The sequence below is a fragment of the Salvelinus namaycush genome, unplaced genomic scaffold (assembly GCF_016432855.1).
Source record: "Salvelinus namaycush isolate Seneca unplaced genomic scaffold, SaNama_1.0 Scaffold706, whole genome shotgun sequence".
Classification (NCBI taxonomy): Eukaryota; Metazoa; Chordata; class Actinopteri; order Salmoniformes; family Salmonidae; genus Salvelinus; species Salvelinus namaycush.
In genome coordinates this window covers 56,438-78,267 of record NW_024061427.1, presented here as the reverse complement: position 1 = coordinate 78,267, position 21,830 = coordinate 56,438, and the positions used below count along the sequence as shown (strand labels likewise).

Below are 21,830 nucleotides of genomic sequence, written 5' to 3'. Positions count from 1 at the left end.
GGCTTCTATATCAAACCCATTGCTTTCTACTACAGAGGATAATACCATTAGGCTATATCTTTACATTAAACACCAGAGTGTCAGATTGCCAGTCGTTCCAATTCATTAAATAGCCCTTGATCTTCAAGAAGAGGACTGGGAAACGTAACAACACCATCACGGGGGATTTGAGAAGAGGACTGGGAAACGTAACAACACCATCACAGGGGATTTGAGAAGAGGACTGGGAAATGTAACAACACCACCACGGGGGAGTTGAGAAGAGGACTGGGAAACGTAACAACAACACCACCACCACGGGGGAGTTGAGAAGAGGACTGGGAAATGTAACAACAACACCACGGGGGAGTTGAGAAGAGGACTGGGAAACGTAACAACACCACCACGGGGGAGTTGAGAAGAGGACTGGGAAACGTAACAACAACACCACGGGGGAGTTGAGAAGAGGACTGGGAAACGTAACAACAACACCACGGGGGAGTTGAGAAGAGGACTGGGAAACGTAACAACAACACCACGGGGGAGTTGAGAAGAGGACTGGGAAACGTAACAACACCACCACCACAGGGGAGTTGAGAAGAGGACTGGGAAACGTAACAACACCACCACGGGGGAGTTGAGAAGAGGACTGGGAAACGTAACAACAACACCACGGGGGAGTTGAGAAGAGGACTGGGAAACGTAACAACAACACCACGGGGGAGTTGAGAAGAGGACTGGGAAACGTAACAACAACACCACAGGGGAGTTGAGAAGAGGACTGGGAAATGTAGCAACAACACCACAGGGGAGTTGAGAAGAGGACTGGGAAACGTAACAACAACACCACGGGGGAGTTGAGGAGAGGACTGGGAAACGTAACAACAACACCACAGGGGAGTTGAGAAGAGGACTGGGAAACGTAACAACAACACCACGGGGGAGTTGAGAAGAGGACTGGGAAACGTAACAACAACACCACGGGGGAGTTGAGAAGAGGACTGGGAAACGTAACAACACCACCACGGGGGAGTTGAGAAGAGGACTGGGAAACGTAACAACAACACCACGGGGGAGTTGAGAAGAGGACTGGGAAACGTAACAACACCACCACGGGGGAGTTGAGAAGAGGACTGGGAAATGTAACAACAACACCACGGGGGAGTTGAGAAGAGGACTGGGAAATGTAGCAACACCACCACCACGGGGGAGTTGAGAAGAGGACTGAGAAATGTAACAACACCACCACGGGGGAGTTGAGAAGAGGACTGGGAAATGTAACAACAACACCACGGGGGAGTTGAGAAGAGGACTGGGAAATGTAGCAACACCACCACAACGGGGGAGTTGAGAAGAGGACTGAGAAATGTAACAACACCACCACGGGGGAGTTGAGAAGAGGACTGGGAAACGTAACACCACCACCACGGGGGAGTTGAGAAAAGGACTGGGAAACGTAACAACAACACCACGGGGGAGTTGAGGAGAGGACTGGGAAATGTAACAACACCACCACCACAGGGGAGTTGAGAAGAGGACTGGGAAATGTAACAACACCACCACGGGGGAGTTGAGAAGAGGACTGGGAAACGTAACACCACCACCACGGGGGAGTTGAGAAAAGGACTGGGAAACGTAACAACAACACCACGGGGGAGTTGAGGAGAGGACTGGGAAATGTAACAACACCACCACCACAGGGGAGTTGAGAAGAGGACTGGGAAATGTAACAACACCACCACGGGGGAGTTGAGAAGAGGACTGGGAAACGTAACAACACCACCACGGGGGAGTTGAGAAGAGGACTGGGAATCGTAACAACAACACCACGGGGGAGTTGAGAAGAGGACTGGGAAACGTAACAACAACACCACGGGGGAGTTGAGAAGAGGACTGGGAAACGTAACAACAACACAGGGGAGTTGAGGAGAGGACTGGGAAATGTAACAACACCACGGGGGAGTTGAGAAGAGGACTGGGAAACGTAACAACAACACCACGGGGGAGTTGAGAAGAGGACTGGGAAACGTAACAACAACACCACAGGGGAGTTGAGAAGAGGACTGGGAAATGTAACAACAACACCACGGGGGAGTTGAGAAGAGGACTGGGAAACATAACAACAACACCACGGGGGAGTTGAGAAGAGGACTGGGAAACGTAACAACACCACCACGGGGGAGTTGAGAAGAGGACTGGGAAATGTAACAACAACACCACGGGGGAGTTGAGAAGAGGACTGGGAAATGTAGCAACACCACCACCACGGGGGAGTTGAGAAGAGGACTGAGAAATGTAACAACACCACCACGGGGGAGTTGAGAAGAGGACTGGGAAACGTAACACCACCACCACGGGGGAGTTGAGAAGAGAACTGGGAAATGTAACAACAACACCACGGGGGAGTTGAGAAGAGGACTGGGAAACGTGACAACAACACCACGGGGTATTTGAGAAGAGGACTGGGAAACGTAACACCACCACCACGGGGGAGTTGAGAAGAGAACTGGGAAATGTAACAACAACACCACGGGGGAGTTGAGAAGAGGATTGGGAAACGTAACAACAACACCACGGGGGACTTGAGAAGAGGACTGGGAAATGTAGCAACACCACCACCACAGGGGAGTTGAGAAGAGGACTGGGAAATGTAACAACAACACCATGGGGGAGTTGAGAAGAGAACTGGGAAATGTAACAACACCACCACGGGGGAGTTGAGAAGAGGACTGGGAAACGTAACAACACCACCATGGGGGAGTTGAGAAGAGGACTGGGAAATGTAACAACAACACCACGGGGGAGTTGAGAAGAGGACTGGGAAACGTAACAACAACACCACGGGGGAGATGAGAAGAGGACTGGGAAATGTAACAACACCACCACGGGGGAGTTGAGAAGAGGACTGGGAAACGTAACAACAACACCACGGGGGAGTTGAGAAGAGGACTGGGAAACGTAACACCACCACCACGGGGGAGTTGAGAAGAGGACTGGGAAACGTAACAACAACACCACGGGGGAGTTGAGAAGAGGACTGGGAAACGTAACAACAACACCACGGGGGAGTTGAGAAGAGGACTGGGAAACGTAACAACACCACCACGGGGGAGTTGAGAAGAGGACTGGGAAACGTAACAACAACACCACGGGGGAGTTGAGGAGAGGACTGGGAAATGTAACAACACCACCACGGGGGAGTTGAGAAGAGGACTGGGAAACGTAACAACACCACCACGGGGGAGTTGAGAAGAGGACTGGGAAACGTAACAATAACACCACCACAGGGGAGTTGAGGAGAGGACTGGGAAATGTAACAACACCACCACGGGGGAGTTGAGAAGAGGACTGGGAAATGTAACAACAACACAGGGGAGTTGAGGAGAGGACTGGGAAACGTAACAACAACACCACGGGGGACTTGAGAAGAGGACTGGGAAATGTAGCAACACCACCACCACAGGGGAGTTGAGAAGAGGACTGGGAAATGTAACAACAACACCATGGGGGAGTTGAGAAGAGAACTGGGAAATGTAACAACACCACCACGGGGGAGTTGAGAAGAGGACTGGGAAACGTAACAACACCACCATGGGGGAGTTGAGAAGAGGACTGGGAAATGTAACAACAACACCACGGGGGAGTTGAGAAGAGGACTGGGAAACGTAACAACAACACCACGGGGGAGTTGAGAAGAGGACTGGGAAACGTAACACCACCACCACGGGGGAGTTGAGAAGAGGACTGGGAAACGTAACAACAACACCACGGGGGAGTTGAGAAGAGGACTGGGAAACGTAACAACAACACCACGGGGGAGTTGAGAAGAGGACTGGGAAACGTAACAACACCACCACGGGGGAGTTGAGAAGAGGACTGGGAAACGTAACAACAACACCACGGGGGAGTTGAGGAGAGGACTGGGAAATGTAACAACACCACCACGGGGGAGTTGAGAAGAGGACTGGGAAACGTAACAACACCACCACGGGGGAGTTGAGAAGAGGACTGGGAAACGTAACAATAACACCACCACAGGGGAGTTGAGGAGAGGACTGGGAAATGTAACAACACCACCACGGGGGAGTTGAGAAGAGGACTGGGAAATGTAACAACAACACAGGGGAGTTGAGGAGAGGACTGGGAAATGTAACAACAACACCACAGGGGAGTTGTGTGTGTGTGTGTGTGTGTGTGTGTGTGTGTGTGTGTGTGTGTGTGTGTGTGTGTGTGTGTGTGTGTGTGTGTGTGTGTGTGTGTGTGTGTGTGTGTGTGTGTGCATCCATCCATGTGTGTGTGTGTATGCATCCATCCATGTGTGTGTGTGTGTCCTACCTGCTCTGTTTCTCCATGCTAGCCACTCTGAGGTGTTCCCAGCGGGAGTTGAGGAGGTTCATCTGCTCCCTGACCTCTTTCTCCTCCTCCTCCGTTAAATGGCCCTCACCCAGCAGGGCACTGCCCGCACGCAGCACCCTGCCCACACTGCCCTGGTGGGACGTCAGCTCCACCATGTAGCCCTGAGAGAACACAGGCAGGAAGGGAAGTACACACACAGACACAAGGACACACACACAGACACAGGGACACACACACACACAAGGACACACACACAGACACAGGGACACACACACAGACACATAGACACAGGAACACACAGACACACACACAGGAACACACAGACATACACATAGACACAGGAACATACCCACACAGACACAGGAACACACAGACACACACACACAGACACACACACAGACACACACACAGACACACACAGACACAGGAACACACAGACACACACACAGGAACACACAGACACACACACACACACAGGAACACACAGACATACACATAGACACAGGAACATACCCACACAGACACAGGAACACACAGACACACACACAGACACACACACAGACACACACACACACAGATACAGGAACACACAGACACACACACAGATACAGGAACACGCACACATGTAGGGACACACACACTTACAAACATGCGCACACAAACACACACACACACAGCACATGTAGACACACACAAACACACACACACCCAGGCACACACAGCACATGTAGACACACACAAACACACACACACACCCAGTACATGTTATAGTATATAATGAACACTCAGGGGGAAAACACAGAGTCAGGTTTTCTACCTGAACAGATATTCCCTTCATCTTTCCTTTCTTCTTTCATTGTGTTGTAATTCATTATTATAAACTAAACTACCCTTGGACTTTTCACACATTTTGTTGTTTTACAGCCTGAAGTTAAAATTGATTCAATTGAGATGTTTTGTCACTGGCTTACACACAATACCCCATAATGTCAAAGTGGAATTATGTTTTCGATTTTTTTTTACCAAGTTTAATTAAAAATTAAAAGCTGAAATGTCTTGAGTCAACAAGTATTCAACCCCTTTGTTATGGCAAGCTGAAATAAGTTTAGGAGTAAAACATGTGCTTAACAAGTCACATAATAAGTTGCATGGACTCCGTGTGCAATAATAGTGTTTAACATGATTTTTGAATGACTACCTCATCTCTGTACCCCACACATACCATTATCTGTAAGGTCCCTCAGTCGAGCAGTGAATTTCAAACATAGATTCAACCACAAATACCAGGGAGGTTTTCCAATGCCTCACAAAGGGCACCTATTGGTAGATGGGTAAAAATAAAAGCAGACATTGCATATCCCTTTGAGCATGGTGAAGTTATTAATTACACTTTGGATGGTGTATCAATACACCCCGTCACTACAAAGACACAGGCGTCATTCCTAACTCAGTTGCCGGAGAGGAAAGAAACCGCTCAGGGATAGTTACTCCACAATACTAACCTAATTGACTGAGGGGAAAAAAGAAGCCTGTACAAAATAATAATGTCTACAAAACATGTATCCTGTTTGCAACAAGGCACTAAATTAATAATGCAAAATAATTGCAAAACAATTAACTTTTTGTGAATAAAAAGTGTTTTGTTTGGTCAAATCCAATACAACACATTACTGAGTACCACTCTCCATATTTTCAGGCATAGTGGTGGCCGCATCATGTTATGGGTATGCTTGTCATCGTTAACAACTGGGGAGTTTTTCAGGATAAAAAAGAAACAGAATGGAGCTAGCCCAGCCAAAATCCTTAGAGGAAAACCTGGTTCAGTCTGAGTTCCACCAGACACTGGGAGAAGAATTCACCAGCAGGACAATAACCTAAAACACAATCCCAATTCTACACTGGAGCTGCTGACCAGGAACACAGTGAATGTTCTTGAGTGGCCGAGTTACAGTTAAGACTCAAATCTATTTGAAAATCTAAAAAACATTCACTTTGTCATTTTATTTAATCCATTTTGAATTCAGGCTGTAGCAAAATGTGGAATAAGTCAAGGGGTGTGAATACTTTCTGAAGGCCCTGTAGCTATGTCCCCTCTATGGTGTCCCTAGTGTTCATCGCTCTTAAAAACACACAATGTAACAAAGCATGATAAAGCATGATAAAGTATGATAAAGCATTATAAAGCATGATAAAGTATGATAAAGCATTATAAAGCATGATAAAGTATGATAAAGCATGATTAAGCATGATAAAGTATGATGAAGCATGATAAAGCATGACAAAACATGATAAGCATGATAAAGTATGATAAGCATGATAAAGTATGATAAGCATGATAAAGTATGATAAGTATGATAAGTATGATAAAGCATGATAAAGCATGAAAAAGTATGATAAGCATGATAAAGTATGATAAGCATGATATAGCATGAAAAAGCATGATAAAGTATGATAAAGCATGATAAAGCATGATGAAGCATGATAAAGCATGAAAAAGTATGATAAGCAGATAAAGTATGATAAGCATGATAAAGCATGATAAAGCATGATAAAGTATGATAAAGCATGATAAAGTATGATGAAGCATGATATAGCATGAAAAAGTATGATAAGCATGATAAAGTATGGTAGGCATGATAAAGTATGATAAGCATGATAAAGTATGATAGGCATGATAAAGTATGATAAAGCATGATAAAGCATGATAAAGCATGAAAAAGTATGATAAAGCATGATAAAGTATGATAAAGCATGATAAAGCATGATAAAGTATGATGAAGCATGATAAAGTATGATGAAGCATGATAAAGTATGAAAAGTATGATAAGCAGATAAAGTATGATAAGCATGATAAAGCATGATAAAGTATGATAAAGCATGATAAAGCATGATAAAGCATGATAAAGTATGATAAAGCATGATAAAGCATGATGAAGCATGATAAAGCATGAAAAAGTATGATAAAGCATGATAAAGTATGACAAGCATGATAAAGCATGATAAAGCATGATAAAGCATGATAAAGTATGATAAAGCATGATAAAGTATGATGAAGCATGATAAAGCATGAAAAAGTATGATAAGCAGATAAAGTATGATAGCATGATAAAGCATGATAAAGTATGATAAAGCATGATAAAGCATGATAAAGCATGAAAAAGTATGATAAAGCATGATAAAGTATGATAAGCATGATAAAGCATGATAAAGCATGATAAAGCATGATAAAGTATGATAAAGCATGATAAAGTATGATGAAGCATGATAAAGCATGAAAAAGTATGATAAGCAGATAAAGTATGATAAGCATGATAAAGCATGATAAAGCATGATAAAGTATGATAAGCATGATAAAGCATGATAAAGTATGATAAGCATGATAAAGCATGATGAAGCATGATAAAGCATGAAAAAGTATGATAAGCAGATAAAGTATGATAAGCATGATAAAGCATGATAAAGCATGATAAAGTATGATAAAGCATGATAAAGCATGATGAAGCATGATAAAGCATGATAAAGCATGATAAAGCATGATAAAGTATGATAAGCATGATAAAGCATGATAAAGCATGACAAAACATGATAAAGCATGGGGTGTCCCTACCTCATGTGTTATATTATATTAAATAAACTCCTCTGATATATATCCCCTCTGGAGTGTCCCTACCTCGTGTGTTATATTAAATAAACTCCTCTGATATATATCCCCTCTGGAGTGTCCCTACCTCGTGTGTTATATTAAATAAACTCCTCTGATATATATCCCCTCTGGAGTGTCCCTACCTCATGTGTTATATTATATTAAATAAACTCCTCTGATATATATCCCCTCTGGAGTGTCCCTACCTCGTGTGTTATATTAAATAAACTCCTCTGATATATATCCCCTCTGGAGTGTCCCTACCTCGTGTGTTATATTAAATAAACTCCTCTGATATATATCCCCTCTGGAGTGTCCCTACCTCGTGTGTTATATTAAATAAACTCCTCTGGTATATATCCCCTCTGGAGTGTCCCTACCTCGTGTGTTATATTAAATAAACTCCTCTGGTATATATCCCCTCTGGAGTGTCCCTACCTCGTGTATTATATTAAATAAACTCCTCTGGTATATATCCCCTCTGGAGTGTCCCTACCTCGTGTGTTATATTAAATAAACTCCTCTGGTATATATCCCCTCTGGAGTGTCCCTACCTCGTGTGTTATATTAAATAAACTCCTCTGATATATATCCCCTCTGGAGTGTCCCTACCTCATGTGTTATATTAAATAAACTCCTCTGGTATATATCCCCTCTGGAGTGTCCCTACCTCATGTGTTATATTATATTAAATAAACTCCTCTGATATATATCCCCTCTGGAGTGTCCCTACCTCGTGTGTTATATTAAATAAACTCCTCTGGTATATATCCCCTCTGGAGTGTCCCTACCTCATGTGTTATATTATATTAAATAAACTCCTCTGGTATATATCCCCTCTGGAGTGTCCCTACTTCGTGTGTTATATTAAATAAACTCCTCTGGTATATATCCCCTCTGGAGTGTCCCTACCTCATGTGTTATATTATATTAAATAAACTCCTCTGGTATATATCCCCTCTGGAGTGTCCCTACTTCGTGTGTTATATTAAATAAACTCCTCTGGTATATATCCCCTCTGGAGTGTCCCTACCTCGTGTGTTATATTAAATAAACTCCTCTGGTATATATCCCCTCTGGAGTGTCCCTACCTCGTGTGTGTGGAACTGCTCCTTGACCTCCTCTACGTGAGAGGAGATGGGGGGCTGGGCCTGCAGGCCATCCTCTGCAGACAGCAGCCAGGTCAGGACCTCCTCCAGGATGCTCTGGTAGTCTTCCAGCTGGGTGGCCCCAGGGGCCAGGGGGCTCAGGCCCCGCTCCAGGTCATCCTGACTGCCCCCACGCAGCAGCTGGGTCTGGGGTGGGGAGGAGGAGAAGAGGGGGAGGGAGGGGGAGGGAGGGAGATGGAGAAGGAGAGGGAGATGGAAAAGTAGAGAGAGGGGAGGGGGAGGGGAGGGGGGAGAGGGTTAGGAGAGGGGAGAGGGGAGATGGAGTGGGAGATGGAAAAGGAGGAATAGGGGAGGGGAGAGGTGAGAGGGAGGGAGAGGGGCAGGGGAAGGGAGAGAGAGAGAGAGTTAGGAGAGGGAGATGAGGGAGTGGACTGAAGAGCGTGGTTAGACTCACCACTGACAATAAACAAATTGCTCTCTTGGAAAAGGCAAGAGAATGGTTCCCCACTACATTAACATGGCTTCTCTCCCAGGGAGTCTCAACAGGCTGAACACTTCCTGCCTTGAAGGGAGTGTGATGAGGAATGGAAGTCTGTGGTGCCAAAACACATTAGAGGTGTGAAGCACAGAAACACAGACACCCCTCCATGCAGACACACACACACACACACACACACACACACACACACACACACACACACACACACACACACACACACACACACACACACACACACACACACACACACACACACACACACACACACACACACACACACACACACACACACACTTGCTGCACAGACAGAGGCAAACAAAGGGCAACACTCTATCCAAAAGCATAATTACAACATACACACAAACACACAGACAGACAGAAACACACATTGACTCATGGTGACAAAGCCAAACACACAGGTGCATTAGTCAGCAGCACAAACAGAGCGTCTGGTGTGTTGTGGTGCTGCTAGCCAAGCTGTGCCGTTGCCATGGCGTTCAGAAGCTCCACATGCTCTGTAGACACAGACATACTCTGAGATTTATGTCAGTCACTGGTACACCTGGAGAACCCAGATAACTGTTCATTAAGCCTGGGGGGGGGGGGGGGGGGGGCGAGCTGAGCCTGGCCAAGCCAGAGACACAGTTCCAGGTCGTCTTTATTCTAGTCGTATTGCACAGATCATCAAATCTCACAATGCCCAGAGAAGTGTTCAACTGCAATGAAGACTACCGGCTACATAGCCACAGGCTCAGCCTCAGCTCTGTTCAGGCATGGATGGACACCCAGGAGGAGAGGAGAGGAGAGGAGAGGAGAGGAGAGGAGAGGAGAGGAGAGGAGAGGAGAGGAGAGGAGAGGAGAGGAGAGGTCTACAGCTGTGAGACTAGAGACTAGAGACAGGGTAGGTAGTTAGCAGTAGACACAGACCTGCTCAGTAAAGCGTCTCCTCTTTTGTTCAGGTGACTTGACATATGCAGCTTGACTGTAGGCATAGCTTTCATAGTGAGGTTTAGGAGAGGGGGAGGGGGTACGAACCCGCCCCTGAGACACACTCACTGTGATCTGAGAGAGAGACAGAGAGACAGGGAGAGAGAGACAGAGAGAGAGAGGGAAAAAGAGAGGGAGAGAGGGAGAGACAGGGAGAGAGGGAGAGACAGGGACAGAGAGAGGGAGAGACAGGGACAGAGAGAGGGAGAGACAAAGAGAGAGAGAGGGAGAGAGAGAGAGAGAGAGAGAGAGGGGAAAAAAGAGAGGGACACAGAGAGAGAGAGAGAGAGAGAGAGAGAGAGAGAGAGAGAGAGAGAGAGAGAGAGAGAGGGTGGGTGGGTGGGTGGGTAGAGACAGAGAGAGAGATGAGAGGAGAGGAGAGAAAGACAGGAAGGAAGAGAAGGGGGAGAGAAAGAAAAAAATACGACAAATGGAAGAAGAGAAGAAGAGAAATCAAGAAGCGGGAGGGAGAGGAAAAGAAGAGAGAAAATTATACAGAGGGAGGGTGAAGGACAGGAAAAGAGAGGATGAGTCAGAGGGAGGAGAGGAGAGGGAGAGGGTGAAGGACATGAAAAGAGGAGGAGTCAGAGGGAGATGGTGAAGGAAAGGACAAGTTAGGATGAGTCAGAGGGAGGAGAGGAGAGGGAGAGGGTGAAGGACAGGAAAGAGAGGGGGTCAGAGGGAGGAGAGGAGAGGGAGAGGGTGAAAGACAGGAAAAGAGAGGGGGAGTCAGAGGGAGGAGAGGAGAGGAGAAGAGGGAGGATGGGATCGAGGGTAGGAGCGAGAGAAACAGACACAAAGGGATGTGTGGATGGGTGGGTGAAAAGGTGAGAGAGACAGAGAAAAAGAGCGAGTGGAGGAGAGAGATTGGAGGAGAGAGAGTGGAGGAGAGAGAGTGGAGGAGAGAGAGAAGGAGAGAGATTGGAGGAGAGAGAGTGGAGGAGAGAGAGTGGAGGAGAGAGAGAAGGAGAGAGATTGGAGGAGAGAGAGTGGAGGAGAGAGTGGGTGGAGGAGAGAGATTGGAGGAGAGAGTGGAGGAGAGAGAATGGAGGAGAGAGTGGAGTAGAGAGAGTGGAGGAGAGAGAGTGGAGGAGAGAGAGTGGAGGAGAGCGATTGGAGGAGAGAGAGTGGAGGAGAGGGTGGGTGGAGGAGAGAGAGTGGAGGAGAGAGTGGAGGAGAGAGATTAGGAGAGAGAGTGGAGGAGAGAGTGGAGGAGAGAGATTGGAGGAGAGAGAGTGGATGAGAGAGTGGATGAGAGATTGGAGGAGAGAGTGTAGAGAGAGTGGAGGAGAGAGAGTGGAGGAGAGAGTGGATGAGCGAGTGGAAGAGAGAGTGGAGGAGAGAGAGTGGAGAGATTTGAGGACAGAGAGTGGAGGAGAGAGAGTGGAGAGATTTGAGGACAGAGAGTGGAGGAGAGAGTGAAAGAGATGTGAAAGGAAGGTCAAGAGTGTCACAGCAACAGAGACAGTTTAGAAAATACATGTAGAGTACATCAGCAACACATAAAACACAGAGAGAGCAGCTTCCATTATACTGGATTAACCCTCCCCTAAACACAGAAAGAGCAGCATCCATTATACTGGATTAACCCTCCCCTAAACACAGAGAGAGCAGCATCCATTATACTGGATTAACCCCTAAAGACAGAGAGAGCAGCATCCATTATACTGGATTAACCCCTAAACACAGAGAGAGAGCAGCATCCATTATACTGGATTAACCCCTAAAGACAGAGAGAGCAGCATCCATTATACTGGACTAACCCCTAAAGACAGAGAGAGCAGCATCCATTATACTGGATTAACCCCTAAAAACAGAGAGAGCAGCATCCATTATACTGGATTAACCCCTAAACACAGAGAGAGAGCAGCATCCATTATACTGGATTAACCCCTAAAAACAGAGAGAGCAGCATCCGTTATAGTGGATTAACCCCTAAAGACAGAGAGAGCAGCATCCATTATACTGGATTAACCCCTAAACACAGAGAGAGAGCAGCATCCATTATACTGGATTAACCCCTAAAGACAGAGAGAGCAGCATCCATTATACTGGACTAACCCCTAAAGACAGAGAGAGCAGCATCCATTATACTGGATTAACCCCTAAAAACAGAGAGAGCAGCATCCATTATACTGGATTAACCCCTAAACACAGAGAGAGAGCAGCATCCATTATACTGGATTAACCCCTAAAAACAGAGAGAGCAGCATCCGTTATAGTGGATTAACCCCTAAAGACAGAGAGAGCAGCATCCATTATACTGGATTAACCCCTAAAGACAGAGAGAGAGCAGCATCCATTATACTGGATTAACCCCTAAAGACAGAGAGAGAGCAGCATCCATTATACTGGATTAACCCCTAAAAACAGAGAGAGCAGCATCCGTTATAGTGGATTAACCCCTAAAGACAGAGAGAGCAGCTTCCATTATACTGGATTAACCCTCCCCTAAAGACAGAGAGAGCAGCATCCATTATACTGGATTAACCCCTCCCCTACTGTAACTCCCCAGTCTGAACAACAGAGTCTGGATCAGAACCGCTCACATCTCAACAATACACTGTGAGCCAGGCTGTATGACAGCTCTGGGCCCTTTTTCACAGAGTTTCAGAGTAGGACTGCTGATCTAGGATCAGGTCCCCCTTGTCGAGATGATTGTATTCATTATGACCTAAAAGGCAAAACTGATCTCATATCAGCATTCCTACTCTGAGAAGCTTGATACATACGGAACCTGGCTTCCCCAACTGAACGTCCTAAACCCAATCCCCTGAACGTCCTAAACCAAGTCCCCTGAACGTCCTAAACCCAGCCCCCTGAACGTCCTAAACCCAGCCCCCTGAACGTCCTAAACCCAGCCCCCTGAACGTCCTAAACCAAGTCCCCTGAACGTCCTAAACCCAGCCCCCTGAACGTCCTAAACCCAGTCCCCTGAACGTCCTAAACCCAGTCCCCTGAACGTCCTAAACCCAGCCCCCTGAACGTCCTAAACCAAGTCCCCTGAACGTCCTAAACCCAGTCCCCTGAACGTCCTAAACCAAGTCCCCTGAACGTCCTAAACCCAATCCCCTGAACGTCCTAAACCAAGTCCCCTGAACGTCCTAAACCCAGCCCCCTGAACGTCCTAAACCCAGTCCCCTGAACGTCCTAAACCCAGTCCCCTGAACGTCCTAAACCCAATCCCCTGAACGTCCTAAACCAAGACTCCTGAACGTCCTAAACCCAGCCCCCTGAACGTCCTAAACCAAGTCCCCTGAACGTCCTAAACCCAGTCCCCTGAACGTCCTAAACCAAGTCCCCTGAACGTCCTAAACCAAGTCCCCTGAACGTCCTAAACCCAATCCCCTGAACGTCCTAAACCAAGTCCCCTGAACGTCCTAAACCCAATCCCCTGAACGTCCTAAACCAAGTCCCCTGAACGTCCTAAACCCAGCCCCCTGAACGTCCTAAACCCAGCCCCCTGAACGTCCTAAACCAAGTCCCCTGAACGTCCTAAACCCAGTCCCCTGAACGTCCTAAACCAAGTCCCCTGAACGTCCTAAACCCAGCCCCCTGAACGTCCTAAACCCAGTCCCCTGAACGTCCTAAACCCAGTCCCCTGAACGTCCTAAACCCAGCCCCCTGAACGTCCTAAACCCAGTCCCCTGAGCTACAGCTGAATATATTAAACTATGTTAACTCATCCAGACAATTCAGCCTGTGAACTGAACCGTCTCCCTGTCTGTCTGTCTCCCTGTCTGCTGTCTGTCTGTCTCCCTGTCTGTCTGTCTGTCTGTCTGCTGTCTGTCTGTCTCCCTGTCTGTCTCCCTGTTTGTCTGCTGTCTGTCTCCCTGTCTGCTGTCTGTCTGTCTCCATGTCTGTCTGTCTCCCTGTCTACTGTCTGTCTGTCTCCCTGTCTGCTGTCTGTCTGTCTCCCTGTCTGCTGTCTGTCTGTCTCCCTGTCTGCTGTCTTCCTGACTCACTGTCTGCTGTCTTCCTGTCTGCTGTCTATCTGTCTCCCTGTCTGCTCTCTGTCTGTCTCCTTGTCTGCTGTCTTCCTGTCTCCCTGTCTGCTGTCTTCCTGTCTCCCTGTCTCCTGTCTTCCTGTCTCCCTGTCTGATGTCTGTCTGTCTCCCTGTCTGCTGTCTGTCTGTCTCCCTGTCTGCTGTCTCCCTGTCTCCCTGTCTGCTGTCTTCCTGTCTCCCTGTCTGCTGTCTTCCTGTCTCCCTGTCTGCTGTCTCCCTGTCTGTCTGTCTCCTGTCTTCCTGTCTCATGTCTGTCTGCATCAGCGTGGGAGAGATAGTCCTGCGTGTCTGCATCAGAGTGGGAGAGATAGTCCTGTCTGTCTGCATCAGAGTGGGAGAGATAGTCCTGTCTGTCTGCATCAGAGTGAGAGAGATAGTCCTGTCTGTCTGCATCAGAGTGGGAGAGATAGTCCTGTCTGTCTGCATCAGAGTGGGAGAGATAGTCCTGTCTGTCTGCATCAGAGTGGGAGAGATAGTCCTGTCTGTCTGCATCAGAGTGGGAGAGATAGTCCGGTCTGTCTGCATCAGAGTGGGAGAGATAGTCCTGTCTGTCTGCATCAGCGTGGGAGAGATAGTCCTGCGTGTCTGCATCAGAGTGGGAGAGATAGTCCTGTCTGTCTGCATCAGAGTGGGAGAGATAGTCCTGTCTGTCTGCATCAGAGTGAGAGAGATAGTCCTGTCTGTCTGCATCAGAGTGGGAGAGATAGTCCTGTCTGTCTGCATCAGAGTGGGAGAGATAGTCCTGTCTGTCTGCATCAGAGTGGGAGAGATAGTCCTGTCTGTCTGCATCAGAGTGGGAGAGATAGTCCGGTCTGTCTGCATCAGAGTGGGAGAGATAGTCCTGTCTGTCTGCATCAGAGTGGGAGAGATAGTCCTGGCAGTTGGTGTAAATGATGATAAATGAAGTGAAGGATAATGACGTCTTCCAGACAGCTAGACTCATTTCCCTCTCTCTCATCTCTCTCTCATTATCTCACTCTCTTTCTCTCTCTACCTATCTCTCTTTCTTCCTCTTTGTCTCTCTCTCTCACTCGCTGTCTCTCTCTCTCTGACATTCGCTCTCTCTTTCCCTCTCGGTCTCTCCCCTCTCTCCGTCTCTCCGTCTCTCCCCTCTCTCTGTCTCTCCCCTCTCTCTCTCTCTCTCTCTCTCTCTGTCTCTCCCCTCTCTCTCTCTCTCTCTCTCTCTCTCTCTCTCTCTCTCTCTCTCTCTCTCTCTCTCTCTCTCTCTCTCTCTCTCTCTCATTCGCTCTATCGTCTCTCTCTCCGCCACATATCCATCCGTCAGTATCACAATTTATAGTCCCACCAATAGAATAGTGACTCAGAAAGATAGCAATTAAAGGAGTTAAGATAACATTTATCATTAAATGTTTTGCTCACTGTGTATATTTCTACTACAGCTACACTACTGAAACACTTTGACTATAACAGCTGAACATGTATGAACTGGGGTGGAGGGTGTTGGATAACCACACTATACCAGTGATATGAGATGACAGCAGTCACATCACAGACAGATATGGAATACGTCCCAAATGGGACCCTATTCCCTACATAGTGCACTGCTTTAGACCAGAGGCCCTGGGAGGCCAAGACCCTTCACTCCAGAGGCCCTGGGAGGCCAAGACCCTTCACTCCAGAGGCCCTGGGAGGCCAAGACCCTTCACTCCAGAGGCCCTGGGAGGCCAAGACCCTTCACTCCAGAGGCCCTGGGAGGCCCAATACCCTTCACTTGAGGCTCTGGGAGGCCAAGACCCTTCACTTGAGGCCCTGGGAGGCCCTAGACCCTTCCCCCCAGAGGCCCTGGGAGGCCAAGACCCTTCACTCCAGAGGCCCTGGGAGGCCAAGACCCTTCACTCCAGAGGCCCTGGGAGGCCAAGACCCTTCACTCCAGAGGCCCTGGGAGGCCAAGACCCTTCACTCCAGAGGCCCTGGGAGGCCAAGACCCTTCACTCCAGAGGCCCTGGGAGGCCCGAGACCCTTCACTCCAGAGGCCCTGGGAGGCCCAATACCCTTCACTTGAGGCTCTGGGAGGCCAAGACCCTTCACTTGAGGCCCTGGGAGGCCCTAGACCCTTCACCCCAGAGGCCCTGGGAGGCCAAGACCCTTCACTCCAGAGGCCCTGGGAGGCCAAGACCCTTCACTCCAGAGGCCCTGGGAGGCCAAGACCCTTCACTCCAGAGGCCCTGGGAGGCCAAGACCCTTCACTCCAGAGGCCCTGGGAGGCCCGAGACCCTTCACTCCAGAGGCCCTGGGAGGCTCAAGACCCTTCAGTCCAGAGGTCCTGAGAGGCCAAGACCCTTCACTCCAGAGGCCCTGGGAGGCCCAAGACCCTTCACTTCAGAGGCCCTGGGAGGCCCAAGACCCTTCAGTCCAGAGTTCCTGGTCAGCAATGCATTGTTCACAGTGTTACGGCGTCACTGGGATCGAACCCCAGGCTGTGTCATTACCGGCTGTGATCGGGAGTCCCATAGGGCAGCGCATAATTGGCCAGCGTCGTCCGGGTTAAGGGAGGGTTTGGCCAAGGGGGCTTTACATGGCTCATCGCGCTCTAGCGACTCCTTGTGGTGGGCCGGGCGCCTGCAGGCTGATTTCGGTCGTCATGTTGAACGGTGTTTCCTCTGACACATTGGTGCAGCTGGCTTCCGAGTTAAGTGGGCGTTGTGTTAAGAAGCGTAGCTTGGTGGGTCATGTTTCGGATGACGCATGAATCGACCTTCGCCTCTCCCGAGCCACGTTGGGGAGTTGCAGGGATGAGACAAGATCGTAATCACAAAACCAGGGAGAAAAAATGGTGCCATTTGGGACGTGACTCTGAACACATAGTGAACTAGCTGGAGGACAGACTGAGACCAGAGCTGACAGACCCAGAGACCCAGTAGAACAGACAACATCATGTCACAACACAACAGCTGAACCAGAGAGAAATACCCACAGGGAACAGAAACAATAAAACAGTCAACAACTCTGATTGAAAGTCCCAGCTGTTCCAGCTGCTAACGCCTAGTGATTTCTTCTGCTTCGGTTTGCATGGCGGCAGAGAGAAGAGAGAAGAGAAGGCATGCTGCCCCAGGGGACCTTGGGAAAGAAATGCCCTCTTACCATTATGAAAACGCCAGAGTAACATATAGAGATACAGACGGCCTGCACCCTATTCCCTATGTAGGGCACTACTTTAGACCCTAGCACTATAAGCCCTGGTCAAAAGTAGTGCACTATATATATATGCCATCTTAACCATGGCGATAGAGTCATCTTAGTCATGGTGACGATGGCGTGTTACTATGGTAATAAAATGCCATTCGTCCTTGACTTTACCACGGTAACAATGTCATTGGAGTCATCAAGATGAAGACTGATACGGTGGGGACATAAACAAAGAAAATGTAGATGAAATTGGAGGGAAATGACTGTGACATCAGGATGACATGAGAGTGAGTGACTGACTCCAGAATAAAAATGACTTGGAAATGGATTTGGTTTCTGTGGTGTATGTTGATGAATAAGTGTGTGTGTCTACCTGTGTGTGTGTCTACCTGTGTGTGTGTGTGTGTGTGTGTGTGTGTGTGCGTGTGTGTGTGTGTGTGTGTGTGTGTGTGTGTGTGTGTGTGTGTGTGTGTGTGTGTGTGTGTGTGTGTACCTGTTGGGAGTAGCGTTGTTGGGTCTGGATGGTGAAGTGTTCCTCCTGCTTGACGATGGTCCGAGGCAGAGTCTCTACTTCCTGGATGGCCTCCATGGTTACGCCCTGAGGCAGCACTTGGAACAGAGACGTTATGTACATGATGACTGACTTCTTATCAGGGTGCAGCACCGCCACATCTAGAGGGGGAGAGGGGGAGGGAGAGAATGAGAGAGGGGGGAGGGAGAGGGAGACAGAGAGGGAAGACGAGGGTGAGGGGAGAGAGACAGAGGAGAGAGAGAGCGAGAGGGAGAGGGAGAGAGAGAGAGAGAGGAGAGGGAGAGAGAGAGAGAGAGAGAGAGAGAGAGAGAGAGAGAGAGAGAGAGAGAGAGGAGAGAGACAGAGAGAGAGAGGAGAGGAGAGAGACAAAGAGAGTGAGACAGAGAAAGAATATAGGAGAGAGAGGAGAATGGATGGAAAAAGAGAGAGAGAGGTTCGACTCAGTACCACTGACCACTAGACAATAAAACCCACTGAGAAGAGAGAGGAGTGCAGTGAAGGAGTGTAGAAGACAGTAATGTGTGTTTAAAGGTTCCTGTAGGTTCAGCAGGGTTAACATCTATGATTCATCAAAGAAGAAACCAGACAGGTCTGCATCCCATATGGAACCCTATTCCCTTTACAGTGCACTATAGGGATCATAGAGCTCTGGTCTAAAGTAGTGCACTATATAGGGAATAGGGTGCTATTTGGGACGCAGTGAGTGAGACATATCATCGGTGACACGTCCTATAAAATCCTGGAGGATATGAACCATTAGAGGTATACAGCATTATCATCTCTAATAAGGTTTACAGCATTATCATCTCTCATAAGATTTACAGCATTATCATCTCTCATAAGGTATACAGCATTATTGTCTCTCGTAAGGTTTGCAGCATTATCGTCTCTCGTAAGGTTTACAGCATTATCATCTCTCATGAGGTTTACGGCATTATCATCTCTCATAAGGTTTACGGCATTATCATCTCTCATAAGGTTTACAGCATTATCATCTCTCATAATGTTTACAGCATTATCGTCTCTCATAAGGTTTACAGCATTATCATCTCCCATAAGGTTTACGGCATTATCATCTCTCATAAGGTTTACAGCATTATCATCTCTGATAAGGTTTACAGCATTATCATATCTCCTAAGGTTTATGGCATTATCATCTCTGATAAGGTTTACATCATTATCATCTCTAATAAGGTTTACAGCATTACCATCTCTCATAAGGTTTACAGCATTACCATCTTTCATAAGGTTTACAACATTATCATCTCTAATAAGGTTTACAGCATTATCATATCTCATAAGGTTTGCAGCATTATCATCTCTCATAAAGTTTACAGCATTATCATCTCTGGTAAGGTTTACAGCGTTATCATATCTCATAAGGTTTACAGCATTATCATCTCTCATAAGGTATACAGCATTATCATCTCTCATAAGGTTTGCAGCATTATCATCTCTCATAAGGTTTACAGCATTATCATCACTCATAAGGTTTACAGCATTATCATCTCTCATAAGGTTTACAGCATTATCATATATCATAAGGTTTACAGCATTATCATCTCTCATAAGCTCTCTTGAAGTGTCCATGTTCTTTATCTATAAGAGGGTTCATGTCTGGGTCTGTCTGAGTGACATGTCCTGCAGCAGCAGTGTCTGTTTGGTATGGATCCACCTTTTATTTTCCACCCTTCTCTCTCCTTCTCTCTCTCTCTCTTTCTCCTGCTCTCTCTCTCAATTAAATTTAGTTCAAGGGGCTTTATTGGCATGGGAAATATATGTTAACATTGCCAAAGCAAGTGAAGTAGATAATATACAAAACTGAAATAAACAATAAAATGAACAGTAAACATTACACTCATAGAAGTTCCAAAAGAATAAAGACATTTCAAATGTCATATTATGTATATATACAGTGTTGTAACAATGTACAAATGGTTAAAGTACAAAAGGGAAAATAAATAAGCATAAATATGGGTTGTATTTACAATGGTGTTTGTTCTTCACTGGTTGCCCTTTTCTTGTGGCAACAGGTCACAAATCTTGCTGCTGTGATGTCACACTGTGGTATTTCACCCAGTAGATATGGGAGTTTATCGAATTCTTTGTGGATCTGTGTAATCTGAGGGAAATATGTGTCTCTAATATGGTCATACATTGGGCAGGAGGTTAGGAAGTGCAGCTCAATTTCCACCTCATTTTGTGGGCAGTGTGCACATACCCTGTCTTCTATTGAGAGCCAGGTCTGCCTACGGCGGCCTCTCTCAATAGCAAGGCTATGCTCACTGATTCTGTACATCAAACGTCAAAGCTTTCCTTAATTTTGGTTCAGTCACAGTGGTCAGGTATTCTGCGACTGTGTACTCTCTGTTTAGGGCCAAATAGCATTCTAGTTTGCTCAGTTTTTTTGTTAATTCTTTCCAATGTGTCAAGTAATTATCTTTTTGTTTTCTCATGATTTGGTTGGGTCTAATTGTGTTGCTGTCCTGAGACTCTTGTGGGGTCTGTTTGTGTTTGTGAACAGAGCCCCAGGACCAGCTTGCTTAGGGGACTCTTCTCCAGGTTCATCTCTCTGTAGGTGATGGCTTTGTTATGGAAGGTTTGGGAATCGCTTCCTTTTAGGTGGTTGTAGAATTTAACGGCTCTTTTCTGGATTTTGATAATTAACGGGTATCGGCCTAATTCTCATCTGCATGCATTGTTTCTCCCTACTCTCTCTCTCTCTCTTTCTCCTACTCTCTCTCTTTCTCCTACTCTCTCTCTCTCTCTTTCTCCTACTCTCTCTCTTTCTCCTACTCTCTCTCTCTCTCTTTCTCCTACTCCCTCTCGTTCTCCTACTCTCTCTCTTTCTCCTACTCTCTCTTTCTCCTACTCTCTCTCGTTCTCCTACTCTCTCTCTCTTTCTCCTACTCTCTCTCGTTCTCCTACTCTCTCTCTCTCTCTTTCTCCTACTCTCTCTCTTTCTCCTACTCTCTCTCTTTCTCCTACTCTCTCTCTTTCTCCTACTCTCTCTCTTTCTCCTACTCCCTCTCGTTCTCCTACTCTCTCTCGTTCTCCTACTCTCTCTCTCTCTTTCTTCTACTCCCTCTCTCTTTCTCCTACTCTCTCTCTCTCTTTCTCCTACTCCCTCTCTCGTTCTCCTACTCTCTCTATCTCTTTCTCCTACTCTCTCTCTCTTTCTTCTACTCCCTCTCTCTTTCTCCTACTCTCTCTCTCTCTTTCTCCTACTCCCTCTCTCTTTCTCCTACTCTCTCTATCTCTTTCTCCTACTCTCTCTCTCTTTCTCCTAATCTCTCTCTTTCTCCTACTCCCTCTCTTTCTCCTACTCTCTCTCTCTTTCTCCTACTCCCTCTCTCTTTCTCCTACTCTCTCTATCTCTTTCTCCTACTCTCTCTCTCTTTCTCCTAATCTCTCTCTTTCTCCTACTCCCTCTCTTTCTCCTACTCCCTCTCTTTCTCCTACTCTCTCTGTCTCTCACCTCTACATCTATCTCTATATGAGAACACACATAGGTTTTAATGTACTGGTATGAGAGGGTTTATGTCCCTGCCTGCAGCAGCAATGTGTGTCT

General features: G+C 47.1%; 1 protein-coding gene across 1 annotated transcript in view; it reads right to left on the bottom strand.

Annotated features, from left to right (window-relative positions):
- LOC120042525 (dystrophin-like) overlaps positions 1-21,830 on the bottom strand; it is a gene marked incomplete at its 5' end in the record, with an annotated part of 86,551 nt that overhangs the window by 11,365 nt on the left and 53,356 nt on the right. Inside the window, 4 exon segments of the mRNA XM_038987366.1 lie at positions 4,315-4,496; positions 9,070-9,250; positions 10,485-10,648; positions 18,221-18,399. Of these exon segments, the coding sequence (XP_038843294.1) occupies positions 4,315-4,496; positions 9,070-9,250; positions 10,485-10,648; positions 18,221-18,399 (706 nt within the window).